We start from the raw sequence: 27,556 nt of genomic DNA on the forward strand, positions 1-27,556 counted from the left end.
CATAACAGCCAACACTCCCAGTGAGAATTTACATGCAGGCTTAGTTATAAGGCTGTCAGAACAATAAAATATAGGAGCAAACTCCTGATTGCCGAAATGCAACAATCAAACCAAACTAAAAATCATATGAAATCAGTTTGTCCAACATTCCTTAACATGGAATGTTGTTTGGAAGGACCTACCTTTCTCAGACTTGCACAAGGAGGGCCTGCTCTTGCTAGACTTGGAGCTTTGAGCATTCCTGCCCTCTTTCTCCCGAATAAACTTCTGCACTTCATCGAGGGTAAGTTTTTGAAGAACCACCACAGGTTTGGCCCCCTTATGGAGGTCTTCCACCATCTCCAGGCGCTCCAACTTCACCCGTGGCTCATTCCAGCTCCCCAGGGACCGTCGCTCTGACACCACATTTCCATCTTTATCCCTCTTAATCTTAGGGATGACAAAGTTCTTTAGTGCCCCCGACTTGCCCCCCAAGAGGTAGCTAGGGAACTCTCCAGGCTTGTTGTCAGGCTGCTGCTTGTATCCATCAGTACGACTCCTGCTGCCCTCACCACTCCGCCTGTCGTCCTTCCCACTAGAAGGCTTAAACCCTGGATGATCAGGGCGTGGGCGAGACCCAGGGTCTTGCTTTATGCGTGGGCTATCTGGTCTTGAACGCTGGTCTGGGGACCGCACCTCTCCTGGTTTCCTCTCACGATCACGGTCCCTGTCACGTCCATACTCCCCCCTACCAGAGGATTTGGGAGTATCAGGTCGGCGGATCCGGGATGGGTCCACCGCACCACTTCCCTTGTGGCCATCGTGCCCATCCCTCCTTGAGGAATCAGAAGATGATGTGGAACGGCCCTCCTGTCGATGACGTGGCGTATCAGGTCCCCGGCCATCAGGTCTGTGCTTTGACAGGTCCACCCTCTTGTCAGAGTTGAGTAGCTTGCCTGAAGAGTCACGCCGGCTGTCATGCTTGTGTTTGTGGGTCTCTGCACGGCCATCCAAACCTTTCTGTCTGGATACTTCTGTGCTCCCCTTCTTCGGTGTCTCTCCTCGCTGCTTTATGATCTCAGACCGGACATCTGCAGCCTTCATCTCCCCATCAGACCTTCTGCTCCCGGCATCCTGGCCAGATTTAAACCGAAGCACGCTGTTGGGGTCCAGCCCAGACCCATCTGTGACAGGACGCCCCTGGGGCTCCTCTGGCCACCTCTGGGCCTCCAGTGCAGGCGTTGGTGTAGCTAAGCACAGGTCAAGTTGGCCCTCTGAACGGCCCGCCTGCAGAAGGTCAATGCTGACCATTAAGGCTGGCCGGCTGACACCATTGCCTGCAGCAGAGGCCTCTTGGGGAGCCACTTTGTTGCCAGCACTGCCCCCACCCCCCACGCCAGGACCGCCGGCTGTGCCACCTGCCCCAGGTTCCTGAGGATACGAATCCTGCTTCCGCTTCTTCAGTGGCTTATCTACAAAGAGAAAACTGCATTCAACATCCACTACAGCCAAAATCAAACAAATAACAAGCGACATACTCAGAAAATATCAGGTAACAGAACTGCATTAACAGCAGCAATCTGACCTGACGACAAGCACTCAAATTGTTAATGTGGCATTGCGAGTAAGCATTCCATGGACAAAGTATGGAAACTAGCAGAAATCTGCCACACACCTTTGTCCTGCACCTCCTTGGAGCAGCGCTCCCTCTCGATGGCTGACTCACGCTCTATCCTCTCAATCTCAGCCAGTGCATCCATCTCCACCTCGTCATACGGCATGCTGGCAGCACCTCCAGCAGTGGGCTGTTTACCAGGGAGCATGCCTGTGTTCTGCAACACAGGGACCTGCGAGGCCTGGAGGTAAACAGCCGACTCGCCTGTACCTAGACAATGCCCCATGCCAGGTCGGCTGCTTGGGTCTTGAGGTGTATGTGGCATTTGGGCTGCGGCATATGACAAGCTGTTGTATGTCACATCACCCTCTGGGTCTGTACCGGGCTCCACACCTGGCAACAATTCTCCTGATGGATCCATCTCGGATGACTTCACCCGAGACAACCTCAGTGTCAGCTTGGTAGAGTCCTTGGAAGGTGAGCTGACAATATCGTACATGGCTGCTTTGTCAACCTGTTCATTCTCCTCTTTGTTCACCTTCTTCTGCCTCTTTTTGCGATCAGGGGAGTCCAGTAGGAGGTCGGGGGGTGCGTCACGGGGAGATGTATAGGGGGGTGGAGACTGCAGGATGAGCGGAGGCCGAGATGCCGCTGGAGCAGACAGATATAGTGTGTAAAAAATGTGCCAATCAAACTAACAACTAAAACTTGTGACTGCATGAGTAAGGATCTTTCACTCCATACATTTCACTCCATATTTCTGTTCCTTTCCAATGAAGGTGGAAAATTACTGAGCATATGAATTTGGGGTCCAGTCTTACTTTTAGGCGTCCCATCACTGCCTGCAGGGGAGCATACAGACTGGGGAGAACGAAGGGGAAAGGAGGCATTCCTCATGGAGGGGTCACTCTCCTGAAAATAAAGGAAATAGATTTTTGACCCACAGATATATAGCCAAACATTTTCACCTGCTTAGTATCACAAAAAAAAAAAAAAAAATTACAAGATTTCTCCATCAGACACAAGATACATACCTCCTGTATACATCAGAAGCTCAGCATTTAGTCTTTTCTTAGCAAACCTGCCTCCGTAAGATCACCAGCAATGATGTAGAGAATGTTCTTTGTATCTTTTGCACATTTCCCTCAGCACCCACATGATTGTTCCAACAGATGATTAAATGACCAAATCTAAAACTAAACAGTTTTTTTTTTTTTTTACCTCACTCCCAAGTCTGTGAACAATATTCATGTAGTCTTCACTGGACCCATGCCTTGCACCATCTGCATGATTGGCTGAATTGCTTGTCATCTGCCCCGGCACTTTATTATCATGGATGTTCCTCATGCCACTAGGCACCATGGGACTGGCTACTGACACAGCAAAAAAAGGATAACAGGTATAAGTAGAGTAAGTCTGTTGGAGACATCGGTACATTCCTTTGACTAAGCAAACAGATTTAGTTTCAGCATTACAGTCACACCAACACATGCAGGAAAGTATAAAAACCCTGAGTGGGCTGAAGAGACAGGTTTCCACATGGAGTAGTGACAACCTCAGGAGAATGAAAAGCACAAGGAGCCATGCTGAGTCCACAAACATCACAGACTGGACAAACAAGAAAAGCAAACAAGTAGGTGGTCATGGTAATGTGAGAGTGAGGTGCAGTGTGGTCACATGTATTACACATTTAAAATGCCTATGTGTCCCAGGGACTGCACCCATACCTAAAGTTGGGGTGGAGGGGTTCTGCTGAGGGGATGGCTGGGGGTGGACCACCAGACAAGGCTGTGCAGGTCTCTGGGGGCTTCCTGAGTAAGCAGGGGCCGAGACCAGAGGAGAGCCATGAAGGTCTAAACCACAGGAGACACACACAGGGAAAGATCAGCCAGCATGAAGAAGAAAAAAACATCTGGCCTGCTGTCTGTGTGCACTTTTGTCTAGGCTGGTTATCAAAAGGAATACACTAAACCAGCATTTTCCCAGGGTTGGAAAAAAGACAAAGAGAAACACAGAGAGCAGAACATGCATAGACTTAAGGTTAGTTGCTTCAGGGTAACACTACTTTGCAAGATAGGAAACTTAATTCACAGACTCAAGGATCACATAGCATCCTCTCACACCAAGCTTTCACATATAAGGGGTGCCCTACCTTGTGGGATCTGCTGGTGCTGGGCATAGCCATGCAGATGTGGGAACTGCATGTAGCCCGCAGGGCTTTGCGGAGCATAGGGGCTGGGCACCGGGCTGCTCTGCTGGGCCAGAAACCGGCTTCCTGAACCTGCCTGTGGAGGAACAAAGCGACTGCCAAAAGGGAAGATTACGGGGGAGGAGGAGGAAGAAGAATAATTTGTTAAAATATCAACTATTTAAGTCATTAATAAGCCCCAAAGAAACTTAGAAAAATAATATATTACATTATCAACACAATTACAGAATACCTGGAAGGGCTGTGTGAGATAGTGGTTTGCTGGTAGTTTGTTGATGCTGGGCTGCCATGCATGGAATTCTGGGACATCTTGTACTGTGGCATCATTGGCTGCTGCATTATACCTTCACAATAAAAACATTACTAAAAACTAAGAAAGGGTATGATTCACAATAAACCCAGTGTCACATCCTTGCACATTTTTGGTGTAATTAATTTTTTTTCTTTAAAAAAAAAAAAAAAAAAAAAAAAACTTCCTATACAGGTCTACCATTGATTGCCATCCCTGTCCATTATCATCAATCCTGCTGTCACTTCCTCCATCTGGACCAAATCACATCCAGGCTCTGCCACTTTAAAAACCCCATCTTTTACCCAGTGAACCCCAGTCTTATGGTGCTGGCATTTGGCTTGTTTGATCAGTGACACTGCTGCATATATGTTTTGTTGCCAGACATTTTTTTATTCTTTGTAATTTGGTTTACTGTGAAGATTGTTTTGGTGGTGGTGTCTTTGGGGGGGACAGGTAAGCATATCATGTGACCCACATATCCAACACAACAGACAGACTAGGGAAGAGGTGGGTGTCACCTCCTGTACCTTTTAATTATTGTTCGGTAGGGCAGGTTAATTGGAGCAGCTAAGGTACTTGCAGATTAATTGGAGTACAGTGGTTAGAGATGATGCCTTTGGACTCAAAGGTTGCAGGTTCATATCTCACCTCTAGTTCTAGCACTCTTGAGTAAAGTACTCACCCTAAAATTGCACCTGTAAAAATTACTCAGCTGTATACATGGTTAGATGGTAATAAGTAGCTTAGCAGTGCAAGTTGATTTGGAGAAAAGGATCAGCTAAATGAAATGATGTAAGTGTAGTTAGGACATCATGGAGGCTGAAGACCCTTTTGTTTTCTATAGCTAGGATTGCTTACTAACTGATTTTTTCTAAGTTCTTTTCTTTGGGACTGTGTTCTCCTCCCCGGAAAATATCTTCATGTTTTTGTCAGTGCTGTAAATATTGTAAATTGGTACAATAAAGGAAACTGAACTTAGTAGTTGGTTTTTTTTTTGTGTGATTCTGTCGGCCCCTTGCTATCACTGGTCAACTGATGTAACACTCTAGGTACCCCTAGATGCCTGGCCACCTGATCAAGAATTCAGCCTAGGATTGACCAAGGCTTGGCATATGCTGGCAATGACTAACTGATATCAGCACACAAAGAGGCTTTAGTGTGGAAAAAGTTATGGTTAAAATGCAAGGTGGTGGAAAGCACAAACTGCACTCAGACAGAAAAGGCAGCTGTGATTTAAAACATTCCATGTAAATGACAAACAAGACAGTCTTTTCACCAATAACTTTGGAAATCCATTTTTTGCATTATATTTGTTATGGATGAAGGTCAAATTATGGTGATGTATTAATGAGGATGTGACCCTCATAACTTAACCACCACATAGGCTGTAAAAGGGTTTGCTGAGTACCAACCATTTGAAGGCAACTACTAGCAGAGTTGACAGCACTACCAATCCTAACACAAAGATACACAGTATTGTAAATTAAAGCTGTATGCGGCAGAAACTGACCCTCAAAGGAGCTTGTCAGGTTCACAGTTACTTGTTCCTTTTCACTGTACTCTGCATTTCAGACCTCACTCACACATGTCAGACAGTATTTTATGGGGGTCATAGTAAGATGGGAGAGAATCTGACCAATCCCCAACATTTCTGTCTCTCCTGCTAACTGCACCTATTGGAAAACCAATAATAATATGTCTCGCCACCATCTCCATGAAACTGCCTTGAGTGTCCATGAGCCCATGAAAATTTATTTTTATCCCAAAAAGTTATTGGGCAACTCTGGTCATACTTTTCTCCCTGAAGATGTTGGGGTTCCTGGACAGCACTGTCTGCAGCAGCACAGGAACATCACCCTCCGGGTCATCACTGCCCAGGTTGTCCTTCAGTTCTCTGCAGGGTAGTCACATATGTCAACGTCGAAAGCAAGGAGAAGTTACAGCTGGAATCTAAACCAATGTACAGCGAATGACAGCAACCTATTAATGAAATGCAGAAACTTACAAGACTGCGTTGCTAATGCAACAGCTATTAGGCAAGACAGTAAGTAGAAATTATGAAATGCCTAAACAATTCAATGTGTGATGGGAGGGTACCCACATGTGCTCGGTGGAGACCTGGCTGAGGCCCTGTGCCAGCTGGGACACCAGGCTCTCATCCCTGCAACCAAGCAGGCAGCTGACCTCATCAGCAATCCTCCCATTGTACAGCAGGCTCTTGGTGGTGGTGGCAGGGAGAGGGGAGGGCAAGGGCAGCTGGTTCAACACTGCAGAGAAAGAGGTAGGCAGTTAGCTTTCCCCATCACCCTGAGTAGGGTATAGGCCACCAAAAGCAGTTTGCACAAGACTTCCATTCTGTGCCATCAAGGCAGAGACAGTAGGAACATTATTTCTTCAAAAGAAAAATCTTTCCCATTTATTAAGAGAGAAAAATTACTATATGGCCAGCAAATACATATTCACCCTCTAATAACATGAGGGATAACCAGTGAGCTTTTGCAGAATAAAACAAGAAGCTGATCTGACAAGATTGTATAAAATAACAAAACAGCATTGTTAAAGGAGATGTTCACCTTTTCCCATATGGGCTTTTAATATATGCTTCAGTCAATTCTAGTTTTAATTTTGTATTTTTCATTCATGAAGAGAGATTGCTCTAATAAGATAAACTGATTTACTATACATTCATGAGTTGTAAATGCATTGGTATTAAAAATAAAAAATTAAGTGTTAAAAACCTATTTCACACAAAAGTCACAGACTGGAGGTAACAGCATCTTTCAGTCTAAGACTACTAGAATGCAAATCACTGAATCAAAGGTAAGCTATATATCAATACTATAAACAGATGTTAGATACATACCGATATCAGCTTTATATAATATCAGAATTCATACCAAGTGCGAATTTCCATTTGCAATTAAGTGCATTGTACTTAACTACAGTAACTTCCCTCGTTTCAGCCTCCAATATCCGCAGTAGTGTTTTGTTTTAATAAACATTGTTATGCATTAATACTATAAAGTTACTTCCTGGATTAAAATGCAAAAAGGGGCAGCGGCAGCCAAGTACCGAGAGCTGTTACATTGCAATCAGAAGGCCCTGGGTTCAAGTCCTCACTCCCATTATGGTACTCTTCAGCAAATAACTATCGAGCAATATAAATGAGTAAATATGTATAACAGTATAAAAACCTAACATAGTAGGCTTGGACAGAGGTGTCAGATAAAATGCTATTTGAAGTTTGAAAAGGGTGTACTTCCTTTTCAAACTGAACTGGTAAAGAAGAGACCAAGGAAACACACTCAACATCATGCCTACCCCAGTAAAGTTCAGACTTATACCTGTTATCACACTTATGGAAGGGTTGTGCTATTACTGTAGCTAATTTCATCCAGCTACGGAAGATTTTAAATGTTGATGAAAATCAAGGTTTCTGTAATATTTAATTGAAAAATACAGTCTACAACCGCTTGTCCCGAGCAGGGTTGTGGCAAACCAGAGCCTAACCCGGTGACAAAAGCGGGGGGGGGGGGGGGGGGGGCGCACACACCCAGGATGGAATCCACCACAAGCCACCCCAAACAGGACTCGAACCCCAGACCTGCCACACAGTGAGCCCCAGCCAAACTTGGGGCACCACCATACCCCCCATAGAAAAATACTTTTTTTTTTTTTTTTTTTTTAAACCAGAACTATTTTTGGTAATTACATTGATCTTTTGTTCCACTACTTCATATGACTTCTGTCTCAAGCAGTCTGATTATATTCTCAGCCCATGAAAGAAAAACGTGAAAGCGGTATGTTAATGAATAGGTCCCTTAAAATCAGGAAAATTAGACCTAACATCCATGTTCACTCTCATTGTCCTCCTTCCTCCACCTGATAATCTGAAGGGCATCTCTATGTGTTGACCAGTCAGCCCAGTTTGGCCACTCAGCTAGAAACCTCAACCCACAAACACACCCCTACCGTCACGCACCTATTCTTTGACAATTTGCACAGCTATAGAACGGCAAGCTTTCACAGGGATTGGAGTCCAATGATACACAAAATACATAAACATTTTACAAAAAAATGCATTATATACAACCATGAATCTCAGAGGAAAACCAAAAGGAAACAAACACATTACACTTGGTTATAAAATAAACCATAAGACTTTTTTTAAAGTCATTACACAGCTTTACACAGTTCTGATGTGTTAATACACATGAGCATGTGGGAATGGAGAAAGAGCAAGATGCTGACAGGGTATCATGAGTCACCGGGAGAGTGTTAATGTATGCTCACTAGCTAGGTCGGCTGGGCACATAATGACTTCAGAAGCGTTATTTATGCAGAGAAGTTCACATGCTTATTTTTTCACCTCAAAAAATAAAAACAAATCAGGGGTCTCACGCATAAAGCTGAGACAGCATAAGTAAAATGCCTGAAATAAAAGCCTTGTATACAGTACACTTTGAAATGGACTTGAAATAAACATGTTCCAACTTTAGTTTGAGGATTAAATGTCCCAGTGCTAAGATGCAGTAACCAGTGAAATCAGTGGTGTTCAGATCACTTGATTCTAACTGGAAACATATCCAGTGGAGAAGAGTATTTACCGATTTCTGACAGCACAGGCCAACAGTGATCACCACATAAGAAGCAAACTGTAGACAGTGTAAAACAGCACAAGTATTCAAGAAAACACAATGGCCAAATACATTCATCCCCAGAATATGGACTTAGGAATTTGCACTACCGCAGTACAAGAACTCTAACCCTGGTAATCTATAGTGCAATCTCTATGACCACATGAGACCAAAAGAGATGCTCAGCCTTATAATTAGTCCCTCGTAACCAACACGTACAGGCTGAGGATGCTGGAAGCGGACACATTAACACAAAACATTGCATCCTGTTCTCACACACTTTTTTTCAGTATCAAAGCATACAAGTTTGATGGGAATGACAGAAATGTGATATCTATAATTTACCATTCAAAGTTCTGAATAACTTTTCCTACTCATTTTCTAACATCAGCTTGTAGTCAAGGTCTTCACCCTGGCCATTGACAAACTGTGCCCATGGTTTGTTCTGCTGCGTTTTCATTTTCCCATTTGACACTTAAATTACTTATACAACACTGCAATTCTTTAAACAGCTTTAATAAGCTGTTAAAACTAGCCACTCCCATGAAACTTGGTAAGAGGAAAATATTTTGGTGAGGAACATGTTATTCTTGTATTATTCTGTTATAAAGAACAGCATCTTTCAAAAATAGTAATATTTTTCTTTCAGCTCATTTTGGTGCTGGAAAGGATTTTAAAATCTTTCACATGAGGAGTGTTACTTCTCAGTATAAACATCCCTGCCTTTTCCCAAAACTAACAGGTCTGGACACCAGAGTAAAGCTGTGATCCCAGCAGCTTCATTTACAAAGCACGTGTCTGCTAATGACCAAAATTTCATTTGAAAACAGTTATATACCCAATGCTTCTGAATAAAAAAAAAATGCAACATTCATTAATGGCAGCATACAAATTTCATGAGGGTACTCATTTATATTGCCTGAGTAATTCTTCTGTAAATTTTTTTTTACACAAACAAACAAAAAAAAAATGTATTTTATGTAATATTTTTCATGTGACTAGGTCCATTAATGATACTGGAGTGTTCCCTATCATATGCTGTATGATCTGAGGTTATTAAGCAATGATCTGCTTTACCTGTGCCATGGTTCACATTGCTAGGACTCTCAAAAACAATGAATAAAGTTGTCTGCACTGTATTGGAAAATCTGTGCAACCTCAACAAAATGCAAAAAAAAAATAGTTACACCTATGTACAAATTTAAATGTGAAATGGGATAATGATTAGTATGAAAAAAGGCAGTGAAAATAATGACATGTGGAAAATTACTGCAATGAAGAATTCATTTAAGATGACATTTCTTGCCTTAAAAAAAAAAAAAAAAAAAAAAAAAAAAAAAACCACAGCACCATGTCTCCTCCACAGCACATGTACAAATTTAAGGAGTTGTTTAATTGCATTTCACAGACTTTGTAAAACTTATCTGTAGACCGATGTTTACTCACTAAGCCAACAAATAACATTAAAACGAACTCAAACATAAGAATGGGGGACAGGCTTCCAACGCTGACAGCTAATGTGTGGTATGATCTTAACAAGGTGACACTGTTGATGACATGAACTGGTCTGCATCTGAAACTGAATAGGTTTTTGTGGACAGTGCAGATCGTCACTCATTCACTATCAACAATTACTTGTCCAGTTCTGGATTGCGGTGGTCTAAAGCCTATCCTTGAAGTATAGGACATCATACCCCACATGAGATACCAGTGTAATGCAGGGCAATTACAAACACATTCATTCACACACACTATGGGAAATTTAGGGTCACCAATTCACCGAAAACATGTCTTTTTTGCTGAGGGAAGAAACCAGAGCACCCGAAGGAAGTTCATGCAAAAAAAAAAAAAAAAAAACCTCCACATAGACTGAGCAGTATTCAAAACCATCTAAACCCACTGCTGAGGAGCTGAGAGGCACCAGCACTACCTGCTGTGCCACTGTGGTTCCTATTTCTATTTTGTGATTTTAATGTCATGCAGAGTTATTAAAATAATGCATTATAAAGTGATCACATCTAAATGTGACAACGCTACATAACCTAACTTATAACACACATGCCTCAACTTATTTACAAGTTTTGACTCATCATAACTGCTTCTACTCTATGGAATACACAGACACTGCTGTACAAAAAATAAAACACACAGAAGACCATGTGCAATTTGAATATACTGACATTTGACGGAATGAGGAAAGCCTTAATATTTACACTGTGGCCTGGAAATGTACTCCTGAAACAAAGTGTAACCCATATAAATTAGAATTTCTATATTGATATTCAAGTGTTGACAAATATAAACAATGACATTGAGTGTGTGAATTTATTAGCAAACGAGGTTTTCAGTATAGAGAAGGGTAGCAAAAGGCCACGGAGTGTGTGAAACACACTCTGGGTCTGCGCAACAGCAATAGCAGCAGCAGCACAGTTGTTGATGGGAAGAGGTCAAGCAGCTGGGATGACTGAACAAATCCATTTTGATAATGACATCTTCACTTGCTGAATTCCAGTTTGATTTTAAAGTACCCCAGCAGATATTCCAAAAAATCCAGTCCAGTGAAATTCAGAGATCCCAGAATGAAAACGGAAGTCCAGGAAGCTTCTTCACCATTCATTGAGGAAATTGTAATCCATAGGGGCGGCCATATCCAGAACGATAAATTGGAGCTTCCACTGTGTCTGTCAAATTTCCAACTCCTACTTTACACGTCCAGCTCATTGCTGCAACCCCTCTTTCCAAAGTTTGTTTTGTGTGTGTGTGTGTGTGTGTGTGTGTGTGTGTTTGTGTGTGAGAGAGAGAATGCGTGCATGCAGAGTTTGTACTTACAGTCTGTGAGGCTAGCAATCCCTGCAAGAGTGGTGATGGGAACATGAGGCATATCCCCATTCATGCTGAAGATGGGGGTGGGGGGGTCGTGTCGATGCACAGGGTACTCAGTGTTGCCACCGTCTGACCACAGTCTGACTGTACTTCACATCTCCCAAATGCTGCAAGAGAAGAGAGGCTCTTAAGGGGGGGGGGTTTAAACACAGCAAAACTCCTAAAACCTTTTTCTATAGATTTGAGAACATCTGAGATTTGACGATAATCTCTCCCAGATTTTCTTGCTTCTTCAACTAATGTGCGCACTAGATAAGAAGATACTCACAGGGACAACACCTCACAGGATTTGAAAGAAACTGGAGTTTCCTAAAGAGGTAATGTTATGGAACACCTTACACCAAGAAAAGAACACAAACTACAGTACCTCTGCTTGACAATAAGCAAATAGATGGAGCATGACAATACGCAAAAAAACTCAGCAAGAGCACTTGTTACAAATGGGTCAGCAAGGAAAAAGCAAACATACATCAGATGTGAATAGATGTGATGCAGATTTGAGGGGCAGCAGGGATTTCTGCAAAACCCATTTTCTTCTCCACACTGTTTCGGTAGTCTTGGGAAGAAATCATGTTCCTCTCCAGAATTCTAAAGCCCATCGTCACCTACTTGGTGCAAACAAGTGACAATCTTCCACATTATTACTATGAGCCAACTGGCTGTTGCCAGCTCTTGTTTAAAAGATGTGTCACTGTCCATCTAAAACCTGCGGGGTGGATAGTTTGTCTAGATGCCAAAAATCGGGGCTAAAATTTGATGCTCTGTGTTTTTTATAACTTACTGCAATGATTTGTGCGGAGTTCACATACTACAAGCACCTCTCTCGGACCCTGCCTTCTCCACAGGTGACACCTGTCCGTGCAACGGAGTAGCTGAAGAACACCCGCAGTAAGTGGGTCGATAGCCTGTTAAGAGACAGGGGTTAGGGCAGCGGCCATTAACCACCATTCAGCTAGTCAACCTGAACATTTACACAGCACATGACCACCTCAAATTTTACACATTTCGCTATGAAACCACTGCATTCATTAGCTGCCGGTGACCACTGTCTTCACTCACCATGGTAACACAGCCCCGTGACTGAAAAATTTACATGTAGCACCATATTTCCGTAATGTGCTTACTGTACATTATAATGGACAGTTAACCGGTTCTTTAAATCTCATATTACATGTAGGAACTTCCCTTCTTTATAAAAAAAAAAAAAAAAAAAAAAAAAAACCCCACTATGCAGGGGTTAGCTGTCATATTGTACAAATGATGAAAGAGGGTAGCTAAGCTCCAATTTAACCAGTATCAGAAAGCAATATATATCCAGCAGGCAAAAGTTCCTGTTTTTAATTGAGATAAAATATCCTGTCATTCAAAATTTTTCCTACCACTTCCCTTAACTTTCTCTTATTTAACAAAGAATTTAATGTAAGCAGAATTTTTTGGAGTAGAGTAGGCCACTTAAATCTTGCATAGGACTAGTATTTTTTTTTGAAGAGATGATGCTCACCGAGTATTAAAATTTGTCATTGCTTTTCAATGTTCCTATTATGTGCAGTCAAACAAACTATAGCTGAAGTCACTTTTTTGTTGAATAACACACTTCTTAAAAAGGTGTCATTTGTATTAAATTACTCTAAAGCAATGCTCATGTGCCAGTTTTAAGTGTCTGATAAGCATACTTCTGTATATTCTGACCGCTAGAAGAACCCATTCTGAATTAACTAGATATCTTCTGCTTATTCCTCAAAAACACATGAAAAATCAAATATAGTTACGGGTGTTAGTGTCATTTAGGTCCATTCAAGTAACCTCTAGAAGCTTGCATTAAAAGTGGGATGTCAAGATTTCCACAAGATGTGCTGGACACTAAATACAGTAATTTTTACAGATGGAAAATGGGGCAGATGCATTTGGCTGATTTTAAACATCTTATTTAATTTCATGTATGTATGCCATTTTAAAAGGTACCTTGATTAAAGAACCCCCTCAAAAAAGAAGTGACTGGAACCTGAAGGAGTTCAACTGCTATAAAGCCAGAAACAACCAAACAGCAAAAGCCTCACATGAGCCACAAAACAAGCAAAACTGCTTCAGGTAAAGGAGGCTGTACTCAAAAATGGGGATGAAGGGAGTGAAAACACATTGTGATTTGTGATAACCTCATTTTAAATGCTTTAAGTCCATCCAGAAAACACCATGCTACACCAGTGAAATATGGAACAATAACCACAATCCTAATAGTAAGGAGAGGCTAGAAGGCTGAGTGAACACAATGTATGTGTGGGAGTTGGGTTAATCCGGAAAGAAGTACGGGAGACCCCCAACAGTCAATCAAAGCAGGAGGTGAAGATACTTTGTTAGGAAGATTTAAAAAGATTGGGTGATCTAATCCATCAGACAGTGAAAAGCAAAGACAGGGACAGCATATCAAGAAACAGTCAGTTCACTTAAATCACCAAGAATAGAAAGCATAAAATATGAGGATAATGATTCTTTGGTTTACAGCAATGCAAACTGTTTAAAAATGCCCAATGGAACAAAGTCTGAGAACTAAATAGAAAAAATATTTTACTCCTTGCTCAAATGTGAGCCCAACTACTGTGAACACTAATGTAGATGTACAACAGCTCTGCAGGGAGAATGGATTTAAATGCCCCTGGGGTGCCACTGTTTCAACCAGATGTTAACTCCCCACTGATCAACTGACCAGAAGAGATCCTACTCTAATCATCATTCAGTCACTTTTGGACTGCAGCAAACCAAAACGTGCGTTAGTACGGTAGTCATCGAGCTTGCTGACTTCTTGACATGGCTGAGACATGAGTGAGTGATTCAGGTGGAAGACAACGAATCCGAGCAAAGAACCTTCCATACACAAATTTGACATGCTGTACAGTTACACAAGACAAGCATGAACAAAACACAAACGGAGCAGATAAATTCTGAATGTAGCCTTTCATCCATTACTCCCAACCATTACAGGGAGTAGAGTGGAGCTCAGAGTGCTTAAAAAGTGGTGTGCTGCAACACTCTTCCCTTGCAAAATAAATGAGCATGCATGCAGGTAAACTATAAAATTCAATTTTATTAAAGAATGACTGCTAGTGGTCAGTGTCTGGTGACCAGGCCTGTACTTCATGGTCTCCTGAGCATGATACATTGAGGGTTTTGCTCCCTCCAGTGGCTGCCTCAACCAGGATGACTAGATATAAATCAGTCACTTATTCATGAGTCAGCTGAAGTGCAAAGCACACAGCTTCAGCAAACCGCAGCCCCCAAATCTCAATAAAACTGAACAACTCATTGATCCCTTACATTTGGCTATAGATTAATCTGGTCCAGAAACCAAATCATGGGAACTCGCATACACATTCAAAATTTCATGTGAGCAACATGTCTCAGCCAGCACTCTTCATAAAGACCTTCAAAAACAGTGCAAGGTACTCAGTCGCGTGCCTACAAGAACGCAGGTGGAATTGGGCTAGGTGTTCCTCTTCAAGGGCGTTGCATTGCAAAATGAAGCCTTCAGGACACAGTCAAAAGAAGAGTGTGGCTCACTACAGCCACAGTGAAAAAGCTGAGTTCCTGCATTACTCTCACCAACTTGGGAGAGGTGATCATCTTTTAATGGGCAGAAACAAGAATTGGGAGAGACACAACAGCAAGAAGAGAAAAACACAAGAAAGCCATTCAGAAACAATTCTGTTAGTAGAAATTAGTCTTATGGATGCGCAGAGCCCTAGCCCATAACAACTTCCTGAGAAGACAAAGTATTATAAACAAAGACAATGAAACTAAGGAAAAGTAAATTGCGGGCCACACCGAGATCAATAACCGGTGGCTTTCTATACATACCCAGATGTGACAATTTTACTCAAACTCCAAGTACTGAAGCTCAAAGGTACCCTTACAAACTAGACCGTAGCTGGAAAAATTTCAATCCACTACTTCACTTATACTTTTGAACCTGCTGCAAGTATGTGTCATGACTGATACTATGTCAATGCTCTGCTACCAGCCTGTTTCCTCACACACTGTACTACAGTCTAGGGCTCCAAACAGTCACACTCTATTGACCAAAAATTATGAGTTCAGTGTTAATCACCCACTTCGCTACCTTAATTGAAGAAAGGATTAAAACGCTTTTAAGTCTGAAAGAAAAAACGCAGTGCTTTATAATCCTGGCAAAATTTGGGAAGAGCCTGAGCAACATTACTGTCACTGTCTATAGCGGAATCTAGAATGAGACATTCCAATCTAAAGCTCAGCATTAGACCAGAATGTGGATCGTGTCTGAGTCACAGAGTGATGTGCACACACATACGCATGCAAACGCACGTGCATGAAAGAGCCCAGCTGATTCAGGCATTTCTCACATCCAGTAAATCCCCAAGCACGAGAGCTCCTAGAACGCATGACTGCACTGGCACTCAATGCTCTGTAGTTGACAGCTGACAGCCCCTGTGTAATTCGCATGTGTGCCGAATGAACTGAAGAAAACACTTGCTACAAAAGGAATCTTAAAAATCCTACAACAAATCTATAAAGTCTAACTTGCACATGCAAAAGCTTGGCCAAAAAAAACAACCACCAGTTAAAACTACATAACTGAAGGGTGTGAGCAGATGGTAAATCCTGACTACAGTTGCACTGCAAGCAAAGCGATCAGTATCTTCATCCTAACGTTACATAAAGTCTTTATTAGTTTTTGTCCCCTGTGATTGGTGTCAGATATGTCTGGTCCTCCTCATGGTTGCATTAACTCCATGCCTTTCATCACTACAGGGTGTCTGAGAAAACACTAATCTAATGTGTTGGATTCAGTGTTCTACATGCATTCCCCTTCCAGTAACCAGATTTCCTGAGCAGTTCCCAATCCCCAACTCCCATCACTACTCCTGGACAGATTTTCACATATAATTACATGTTGTTACTTCCCTACTCTGAATTTGTGGGGGAACAATTTGGTTTGATAAGAGTCAACTGTTCAAAAACTTTATTCTGATAAAAGGTACAGTTCCCATTAATTGTAAGTTAGTTCACTTCGTAGTCAGGCTGAAGTGCTGAGAAAATTTATGAGAATGCATTTACACAATCAGCTTTCTGGGATGTTTCTATCCAGTCCACAAACATTTCAGGGTTACGGCTAAGCATTCTCTGATCTTCATGGCAGTGGCTTTGCTTAGTTGCTCTTCTCTTTGGGATCCCTGACACTATGACAGACATCTCACTAGTCAGGATTCACGCTAGGTAACTATGAAGTCAATTTTTTGATTCACAAGTCTAATTTCGTTAATACCACTTCACCAGGCACTTATGCTGAATATTACCTTTCAAGCTCAGCCTGTACTAAAAAGCATGGGTGCCTGTCCTATAGAGCACCAGACTTTGCTACATAATCTGCGCTGCATGTGTTGGTTGCCATGACAATTCATAGAATTCTCTACGGAGCTGAAAACACCTGACAGAGCACTGTAGGGCACCTCTTCTATGCATGTGATGTCTTGGGTCCTCCACCCAAATGTTCCCAATGTCCAGATTTTCATGCCAACATTCACTCACTTTTCATCATGGGATTAGATCCGGTGCAATTTTAAAAGTACAACACTAAACAAAACAATCTGTTTAATTCGTAAGTAAAAATGCATAATCTCATACACGCTGCATTACATTTTGTACGGTAGTTAATTTTAGACTTTGACTTGAAGTTATCCTGTGACGTGCAATGATATCGGCAAGTCAACAGCAGGCAATCAAGCATCATATAAAGTCCTTAGCATCACATGTGCCTCTACACAGAGAGCATCTATTTCAATGTCTCCAAAGAGTGGACCACTTGTCTATGGTGGCATGAAAATAACAGGAAAGCAAACACTTTTTCAATTTTACATTTATTGTGCATTGTTACAAAGCAAACAGAAGAACAACGACCTTAGTGCATCTTTAGCTTTGTGAGGCAAAAGAGCTTTAAAGGTGTGTTCCATCCAACTGATCTTTCCTTTTCTCTAGACTATTAGTCAGGTTAACTAGTTATCCCTCCGGTTTTCACACTACTTCAGTTAACCCATAAGCAAACGTGTGTCAATAAAAGAGAATGTTATTTAGCTAAGCAAGCATATATTTGCAGTTTAAACACTTCATACTAAAATTAAACAGCTTCCCCCCCTTTTCACTAGAAATTCAAGGACATAATACTTAAATACTTGCAATGAGTTCATTCTCAACAATGCAGAAAAGCCAGAAAGACTAGCAGTACTATATATCACTCAGTGAAAAAGCACAAAACAGGCCCAACAGGCTGGACTTCTGTCAGATCTATCTGCCAATGAGCAGTTCTGACAGCCAGTCTGGTATGACATGAAGTGCAATGAACCAAAATATTTTGATCTCATTAGCCAGAAATCATTCACTACAGAAGAGATTGAGAAATTAATCCCTTGAGCTCAAGATCAAGATATATAAAAGCAGTCAGTCAAGCTTCCAAACAGAACTGCTGTCGTCGCCATTGTTTTCGTGTTCCAAAAGCAAACCTGAAGCAGTCAAGACAAACCATGACTGAGGCAGCATGCTCAAACTGCCTGTTCTTACTATAACATCTTGTTCACCGTCTACTCATTTTACACCCACTGTTGTAAGAAAGGATTAACTGTAAGCACAGCTCTCAATCCCCAACATCCAGTTAAGAATGCATGTTTCCCCATTGCTCTTATAGTGCAGGCAGCTGTCTGGACCACACAATTTGCAAAAACATGTCACTTGAAACACTTGTTATTGTGTTAAACTGCGATGCCTTGAGACAAGTTTGAAAAAACGCAGTTTGATTACACACAACACCACCAGTCAACGCACTCATTACGTGCCCATTGACAATTTCTGTAATTTACAGTAGTGCCACTGGCCATCCTCGCACTTCTGAAAGTGGTGGGGAGATTCTAACTGATCTTTCATCTTTGCACTGTGCATCTACAACACATATTTCCAAAAAAGAAAAAAAACGATTTACAATAAAGGCCTTGTCAGGTATGAAGGTCACTGGTCTGAAGAGTGAATTACATACAGACACTTTATATGATTATGGCAGTAAAAGTTTTACCACACCTGCATTTGTGCTGAATGGTTCTCTAACTGCTCTGAGTGGAGAGCATGCTTGCGGTCAAGAGTGCAGCATCATTACAACTGTAAAGCTCTGTATCATCTGTGGGAAAGTATGGATATTCACAGTACCGCTAAGCTACGAGAGGGAAAACTTCACGGTCACACTGCTGCCGCACTCACTCTTCCCGCACACCTCTAAGCATAAGAAATTAAAAAGTTTCAAGAACACCTGTCAATAGCTGAAAAGTAGGGTGCTGAGACTAATTCGCAGACAGTTTCCATGTAGCACAAAACACAGAACATACCTTGTTTCTGTAAAAATAAGGTCATTGTTTTAAAACGAGAACAAGAGACAACCGTGGTATAAGTGACTGCAAAGCTCCTCTCCTAGCTTGGGTTCCTCAGACTCTGGCTATAGCTCAAATGAACATGTTTCTCCTTCAAATGTGCATTAACTTTCCAGGTTCTCCACCTTTCTTAAATGTACATTCCAAGCCAATTCCACCATATAATTTTCTCCTACCCAGAGTCCATTAATCCTGAGCAGAAGTCACGAACCAGGTTCATCAGAGGTCCACGTACTTGACATTCCAACAATATACGGCATTATAACCAAGCAAGCAAGACACCCTTCCCAAGAACAGCTACATACCGCAGGACCTGGTTCTTGGAGCACGACCTATAATTACACTAACAGATAAACATGGAACGGAATCCATAATTCAAACATGAAAACAAACACTGTGTAAATGCATGACTCAGTAAAGACAACGGAAAACATGTATGCCAACGTCACTCTAGCTCATTAGGAAACACCAGTCAACTCCACAGCTCAAAATACTCCCTTACATCCATTATTTTTCACACATTTTCTGAACCGCTCGTCCCATTCAAGGTCGCGGGGAGCCACAGCCTAACCCGGCAACACAGGGCGTAAGACTGGAGGGGGAGGGGACACACCCACGACAGGACGCCAGTCTGTCGCAAGGCACCCCAAGCGGGACTCGAACCCCAGACCCACCAGAGAGGAGGACCCGGTCCAACCCACTGCGCCTCCCTTCATCCATTATTTCTACAAGGTATTTCTACTAAGAATGCCTGCATAGTCTTAAAGAAAATTGTGTGCTATTCACTGAGAACTAAATCAGCTCAATTTACAATCTTTTCGTTGCTAATATCTTTCCTAAAGCCCCAAAGAATGTTAAAGCTGTATACTATTTTACAGAAATTGGTTTTAAAAAAAAGATAGTTACACACCCAATTAAAACTTATCCTTTTAAACAGCAAAAAGACGCAATTAAATTGTGAAAACAAAACGTACGCTAATACTAGAGGAACAATTTTGTTTTCCAGGAAGGGAAAGGGTTTTAGTATATTTAATCTGAAAACAGATTATTCATATACATGTTCACCTATGCATCAAGTGGACAGCAGTGATTTAGTGTTAGACAGAAAAGTAAGCTAAAGGTTGCTTGCTTGAGCCCTACTGTTGTTGTATTGTTAGAAAATTTTCCGATTACAAAAATACAAAGCTATACATATACAGTATATATGCACACACACAAACAGAATTAACCAGGCTACCTCACGTTAAGCTTATGCCAATCAACTTTATACCTTTTTTTGAGGAAAAAAGTATATATATATATATATATATATATATATATATATATATATATAGGTATTACACTGACTATTCTTTTTAAAGATATTTCAAGAAATTCCACTTTATCCCACAGTTAAAAATTGAGCTAAAACTAGGCTCCTCTGCATCCTTATAATATTGGTGTGCTTCCTCTAGTTTTTACTGGCAGCAGGGTCAGCAGGTAGGGATTAAAAAGTCAGGTATATTTGTCTATTTGACATATATTTGTATATGTGTCTAAAAAATTAGGTGTAGTAGCTTATAAGTTTGAAGAGTATATATGTGTTTAACTAGGTCTTTCATTTTGTAAAGTACTGTATATTTATGATGAAATTGAAGCAAGCATCTAAGCAAGATGCATAAAGATATTGCCTACACTCAGTTTACTTTTCTACCACTTACCATAAAAGTGCAGTGGAGCACAAGCAAATATATTGTTTGCAGCTTTAAAAAAGTTGCCAAGAGGAGATGGTTTAGGAAAAAAGCTTGACTTTACCAAGGAAAACACTACTAACATCAGATTTGTGTTGCAGTCACATTACTCATTTTGCTCAAAGAAAAGGACATTCTTAATCAAATACATCAAAACAAAACAAATAATGAGCAGCAATCATTCTCCCAATCAACAAAAAAATGAGGAAAGTTGCATAACCCAACACACAATCAGCATCTAGAAATGAAAAAGAAACAGAGAAATGTGATGTGCAGGTGCATTCAAAACAATCACCTTCCAGACTTTTAATAATGCATCATGGGCCAAATGTTCAGACAACCTTGGACAAAGAGCACCGGGGGAGAATGCAGTCTGAAAAGTGAAGACACTTGATTGAAGGGAGATGGTGTAGATGGAACTAGTCTGAAGAACTGGAGTTCTGCAGCACCACAGCAAAGTTTAAAACTGGTCTGTTGCATCCACTGGCCACTGCAGGTCTTCCACCTACAGGCTTGCCAGGAGCTACAAGTTGGGAGAGGTACCAGCCCTTCCATCACCAACAGTGCTACTGTGCTTGGCTGTGACAACTGTGCTGCACTGCAAGACTGTCAGGGTGACAAAGAACTGAATAGTAGTAAATAAACAGGTAATTAGAATTACTGTATCACTTCAAATCCTCAAGAACCAATTGAGCTGGTAGCCTCTACCAACACATGTCCCTCTCCTCCAACTGTACCAGTTCTCCGGGGGCACAGGTGTAAAAACTGCCCGTTGGATGGCAAAAGTCTAAACTGAAAAAGTACATACTCGTTGTGTTGCATGCCTCCTAGTGGGGAAGCAAGTCGAGTGCCTTCAATAAGTGGTATTTGATATTAAGAATATTTTCAGAGGTTAATCTAGGCCATCCCACATGACCGCAACTGAATGAAAAGATGAATATGAAGTTAAAAAAATATTCCATTAAATACCATCAACGCAATTAAGTACATGATCAACAAAGAAAAAACCCAAGTATTTCAAGTTTTTGGGCAGCATGGTGGCACAGTGGGTAGCGCTGCATCTCAAATCCCCTGGGTTGTTCAGGAACAGATCTGAACTCAGCTCACTGTGGAGTTTTCACGTTCTACCATCCCGCACGGGTTTCCTCAGGGTGCTCTGGTTTCCTCCCACAGTCCTAAGACATGTTTGCCTTAATTGGCACCCATTGCATGAATCTGTCAGTGAATGTGAGTGCTTGTTACTAGTCTGCGATACACTGACATCCTGTCCAGGGTCTACCCTGATTAGTCTTGTGACCTGTGCCTCTGGACCACCATGACCCAAATGTCGACAAGCAGTTAAAAAAAGAGGGGGGCGGGGGGCAGTAAGCATTTTAAATTTGCATGCTAATACAAATGTTATATTGCTTCTGGTGCATCAGATTTAGATTTTAACAATGTGCTTTAATTCATTCCCAGTGCGAATGAATGAACGAACGCTCTCTCCTCGGACACTACAAATACCTACAGACATTCAAATCGAAGGCCGAATTAAAGCAGTTATATGTTAAAACACAACCACATCCCAAAGCACTCCTACAATGTTACAATCATTTTTACATCTAGTTCATGTAAACTTCCATTTTTTTAGTTGACGCTTTTCTCCAAAGTGACTTACAATGCTAAGAAAGAATTATTTACTCATTTATACAGCTAGGTAATTTTTACTGGAGCAATTGAGGGTGAGTACCTGGCTCGGGGGTACTACAGCAGGAGATGAAATTTGAACCTGCAACCTCTGAGCCCAATGGTAGAAACTCCAATCACTACACTGCCTGTTGCCTCTACAAGATATATTTAGAGAATGCAGGAAGTTGGACTTGAAGCAGCAACCTTGAGGTTACACATAATGCCCTTACTACTAGACTATCAGCTATTCCATTTGAATAAAGGCACTGTGACATGCAAGAGTCCACAATCAAAGCATTTATATTTTGCATTGGTGTGTCCTGAAGTTAAGAAAAACACTTCCAGTATCTACATTAAGAAACTCACACACTTATGCAGCATTCCAGGTTATAAATATGCATGCACAATTAAGCCCTGGGTACAACCATGCAGTAGAAGTTCTTTATTTTTGTTGCAAGAAATATGCCAAAAGTCCTCTAATACTGAAGCCATTCTGTAAATTAATTCCACCGTTACAGCATATCTGACCCTTATTTTATCAGCAGTCATTTAACAAACACCCTGAAATGTTCACAAGTACATCTAAATAAATTGTACGCCATAAAGAAAGCTGAACTGCGAACGCAGGCGAAAAACAAAATTAAGAAATCACGCGAAAGAACACCAGTGTTCGTATGAGTTATGAAACATGAAGAATGGTGAGTGTAGCTCATGCTGAATGTGACACTCCTGTTCTGGTCTGAGTGGTTCTACTTAGGGGAGCTGACTGGCAGCACAAAGACTGGAATTTCAGTGACACACACACACACACACAGAGAGAGAGAGAGAGAGAGAGAGAGAGAGAGAGAGAGAGAGAGAGAGAGAGAGAGAGAGAGAGAGAGAGAGAGAGAGAGAGAGAGAGAGAGATGCAGAGGGAAGGGGGGTGGGGAGACAGAGGAAGGGGAGATCGGAGAGGAGGGGGTGAGAGATATACAGTCAGACAACACAGAAGGACAGAGGGACACAGGGAGGGAAGACCATGATGGGGGAGAGACACAGTCGCATAACAGAGGGACACAGAGACAAGACAGTAGAGGGACAGAGAAACACAAAGAGACAGAGGGCTGAGCATTCCTGGGATGCAACGGGATCCGTGAGCCTCTTGAAACTGATAGGACTCGAGGCACATCCCCAATGAAGCAGGCGGGCGGGCGGGATGTGTCCAGATGTGTCCTCCTACTGCATCTTCACTGACTGCCAGGCAACAGTGTGGCCTTTCCTTATTTGTACACAAAACGCAGCAGACACACACACACACACACACACAGCGCATCCGAAGCACAGCGGACACCACATTTCCCTTCACAGGAAAACACGACTGCATGGCATTCCAGCGAGCAGCAAACTTTCTGTGCCTCTCTAGCAACTGTGAGCACACGGGGGGTTTAAACAGAGAAAGGGAGAAAAAAAGAGGGAGAATCAATGAGCACCACTTCCTGTAACAAGTGGGGTGGAGGAGCGTTATTTACAACCGCAACACAACAATCGCGTGTTTCTGTTAAAAATCGGTGAAGGAGCGCAGAGTGCGAGTGTATCTCCAGCCGCTGTCTGTTGCACCCGACGATCGGTCGCACGAAAAAGGCCGAAGAGACAGAAAAAAGGCGCAGAAACGCGCAGCGGTTCCACACACAGCAAGCAACACGCAGCTGTTTACACGCGCTGCTCCGCCTTTCTCCTGCCGAACTTGGCAGTATTTCACGTCGGTCACCGCCTGACCAAATGTCATTACTAAATACACGACAGCACAAATAAAAAGGGCTGTGCAAAAAAAAAAAATAAAATAAAAAAAAAAACAATTTTGTTGCGTTTCCCCAAAGGACCGTCCGTGCTAACAGGTCAGGACTGCAACTGCGGGGAGTCTTTCTGGAATTCACCTTCTGTCTCAGTCTTAGCTCTTTCCTACAAACCCCAAATTCAATCGCTGAGTGAGAGAAAGTCGCATTTTTTGGGGCAAAAAATTCGATTAGTCCAAAATTTATACTAACATTTTTAGCACGTCGTAACTACATAAGCACGGTTATTTGTAAAGTAAACGTATTCGGGTTACACTTAAAACCAGCGCGATGGATTCCGGGTTCGTTTAATTGAAAAGTTTGCTCTATTTCAGTATTCGGTAGTGGCCCTGCACTGAGAGCGCACACGACACGGTGACGAGCTTTTAACAACCGCGTTTAGCCTGTTAGCAACCGAGCGTTAGCAACCCGCTAGCAGTAGCAGCCCAGTTAGCTACCTGGCTAAATGACCACCTCATTGTTCGAGACTGGAGCGAACCGCGGCTACACAGTTAGCACAGCAACTCATCAACTGCTCTGCCTCAGGCGGCAGCACCGCTTTTGTTGCTCGGCTCCGTAAACTGGCTCCAAAGACTGAGTCCCGCTGCACATCAACGACACGCTGCCTACGTTTAGTGACATAACAGACGAGACGCCCGCATCCGACACACACCGAATGATTTGAAATCTTCTAGACAATATTTCTGGATGATGGCAGCCAGCAGCCTTGCTGCTCACCTTCGCACAGCTAGCTACGATGCTGCAAAAGTTTCTTTGAAATCCTACCCGCTAACTTGCTAGCCTTTACCATATATTCAAATGCCCGTGTGTTAACGAACGCACGCACGGGCAGAGTGGTGCACCACGGCAGAGGCGAACGCTTATTTTCACACTCGTCGATCATGTGAATGGCTGTCTTTTCCCCCGTCGGCGGCCTGCTGTGGCCTCTCGCAGCGGACAGACGTAATCCGCGGACTCGCCGTACGGCACTTCCCCGCGGCCCGACGCCTCTCGGCGGCCACAAACGCAGCACGAACGTTCAGAACAAGCGAGCGGCTTCGATTCGCCACCCGGATCCCTCTTAAGTTCAGCTTCAGGAGTACTCGGCGAACACTAAAAAACGTCCGACGATGCGATGGTGTCCACATTTCGTAATAATATTTCCTTCAAATTAAAATCTTTGCACAAAATTACCTTAGGATGTTTTGTTTGGAAAACTGATAGGGCTGCGAGCGGCGCGGCTCCGTGTCTCTGGTTCCCTCTCTCCGCTTCTCGCGCTCACCGTTCCGCGGAGAAATAACACAGCAACAACAATAATCCGGCTCGGGAGGGTTCCTTCTTCCTTCTTAAAAACATGTAGCCTTCAACGGTGAGAACATCCCCCGGGCCGCTCCTCTGGCCGGTTTTGCACCGACGCCGGTGAAAACGGAGCGAGGGGGGGGTGAAAATCCGACTGGTTTAAGAGAACAATTAGGAAGGGGGGTAAAATGCAAAGGCTATTGACGCGGTGATAAAAAGATCCACTCAGACTGACTCCCTCTCTCGCAGAACAAAATGCCGACCGGAAGTACTGCTGCAGGAATGACTCCCTCCACCGGCGCCAAACCGACCAACAACAACTCGCTCACTTCCGCTGCCTACCGCGCCGCCGCCGTTCGGCGCTCGGCGAGTCCGCGCTGCTCCAAAGGCTCGGTGGATCTGGGTTGTGCCGCGCGCGCTACGCCATTGGTCAGCGCGCGATTCCCGTGACCAATAGGTCATCTGCACTGCGGTCGCGCGTTTTAAATGTATTTTCCTTATGCCGCTGCGGAGGCATGTTTATTAAATTATACAGTCCGTGTGGCTCTGCGTGTTTTAGTGTCTGTATGGCTTGGAAAAGTGTGAAAATTCAATTTCAACACACGTGCCTCGGGTTCCCCCGCAGTGAGTGAAATTGCTGCAGACATAAGCATGTGTTCCAGTGCCTGCCTGTGCAAAAAAAAAAAAAAAAAAAAAAAAAAAAAGAAACATTTGCTGCGTGCGCGTGTCTCCATGAAAGCGGTGTTAACGTGTGTGTGTGTGTGTGCGTGCAGTCCGGCAAAGTGAAGGGGAGGCTTCCCTCGTGTCAAAAAACGTGATTTAAAAGCCCGGACCTCGGTTTCCCACCAGTTCTCATGCTCGTAAGCCTTCATTATAATAAATTATAAGGCATCTTCCGTTACTTGCACACTTGACTGCGCCTCAGGCTCGAGCTGGATGTTCTTCGTTGGCGGGGACTATCAAACAGTAGGCCAATGGCACCATGAAATGTCCTTTTCAACACTATTGGGAAAAAAAAAGAATGTTCTGAATGCTTTTATTCTCATGCCGGTACTTAGATATCTTCATTTTATTTATTATTTTGCTGCTAGTGGTATTTGCCAGAATTATTCCAGTAACATGAAAAACATGACAGTATTACTTTTGTGCCCTTTCCTTTGTACTTAATGGAAAAGAATGTATGCAGGATAAAGAATCTACACACACACACACAGAGGAAACTGAGTCTTCTCAACAACGGTGGGAAGAGAGAAATGTCACTAGCATCAGAGCCCATCAGGAAGCATGACCAGCCTCTCTCACACTCGAGGGACACGATGCTGCAAGGTTCGAGCCCTTCATCTGCACACTGTCTCTACCTCCGCATGCAGCCCTGTGTCACTTTCCAATTTCCTCTGTGCAGGTCCTTGTATTTTAAGGTCCATCTGCATATACAGTTTAGCACCACAAGTATTTTATTTACTTGACGTATGATTATTCCCACCTTTAAGATCTGAGGCCATTGTTTCATATTTACTTGTTTGCTGTAAGACAGTTTAACTGCTGTGTTTAATGTGCAAACAGTCAAAAGTAAACCAATAAATATATTTTGGTGGTACGGTGGTGCAATGAGTAGCGCTGCTGTCTCAGAGCGCCTGGGGGGTGTGAGAGGAGTGGGTTCGATCCCTGTTCAGTGTGTGTGGAGTTTGCATGTTCTCCCTGTGTGTGTCGGTTTCCACTGGGTCCTCTGGTTTCCTCCCACAGTCCAAAGATATGCTGTTCGTGTAGACTGGTGGCACTAAGATCATCCATAGTGTGAATGATAGAAAGAAAGTGTGTTTCACAGGTATATGGATGAGTGACTCATTGTAAGTAGTGCATCTAGCAGTGTAATTCCCCTTGGGTGAATAAGCTGTGGTCTGATAACACTACAGAGTGTTATTTGTCACTATAGAGAAGTGTCTGCTAAATAAATAAGTGTATCTTAATGTACTCTATATTGTATATGTGTGCAGTCA

General features: G+C 42.6%; 1 protein-coding gene across 10 annotated transcripts in view; it reads right to left on the reverse strand.

Moving 5' to 3' along the window:
* LOC108935142 (nipped-B-like protein) overlaps positions 1-25,888 on the reverse strand; it is a 39,590-nt gene extending 13,702 nt beyond the window's left edge. For 2 of the 10 annotated variants that reach the window (XM_018753509.2, XM_018753473.2), the window contains exons 1-11: positions 25,455-25,881; positions 11,562-11,722; positions 6,197-6,362; positions 5,889-5,989; positions 4,036-4,147; positions 3,747-3,898; positions 3,322-3,447; positions 2,816-2,967; positions 2,416-2,506; positions 1,655-2,245; positions 183-1,451 (exon numbers count right to left, since the gene is read on the reverse strand). In XM_018753509.2, the coding sequence (XP_018609025.1) occupies positions 183-1,451; positions 1,655-2,245; positions 2,416-2,506; positions 2,816-2,967; positions 3,322-3,447; positions 3,747-3,898; positions 4,036-4,147; positions 5,889-5,989; positions 6,197-6,362; positions 11,562-11,625 (2,824 nt within the window). In that variant the 5' untranslated portion in view covers positions 11,626-11,722; positions 25,455-25,881. Of the gene's footprint in view, positions 1-182; positions 1,452-1,654; positions 2,246-2,415; positions 2,507-2,815; positions 2,968-3,321; positions 3,448-3,746; positions 3,899-4,035; positions 4,148-5,888; positions 5,990-6,196; positions 6,363-11,561; positions 11,723-12,084; positions 12,170-12,396; positions 12,521-25,454 lie in introns of those variants that run through there. The other 8 variants (XM_018753484.2, XM_018753499.2, XM_018753492.2 and 5 more) reach the window with 8 other exon arrangements.
* Between the last annotated feature and the right edge of the window lie 1,668 nt (positions 25,889-27,556).

Source organism: Scleropages formosus, chromosome 6, assembly GCF_900964775.1.
Source record: "Scleropages formosus chromosome 6, fSclFor1.1, whole genome shotgun sequence".
NCBI classification, from domain to species: Eukaryota; Metazoa; Chordata; class Actinopteri; order Osteoglossiformes; family Osteoglossidae; genus Scleropages; species Scleropages formosus.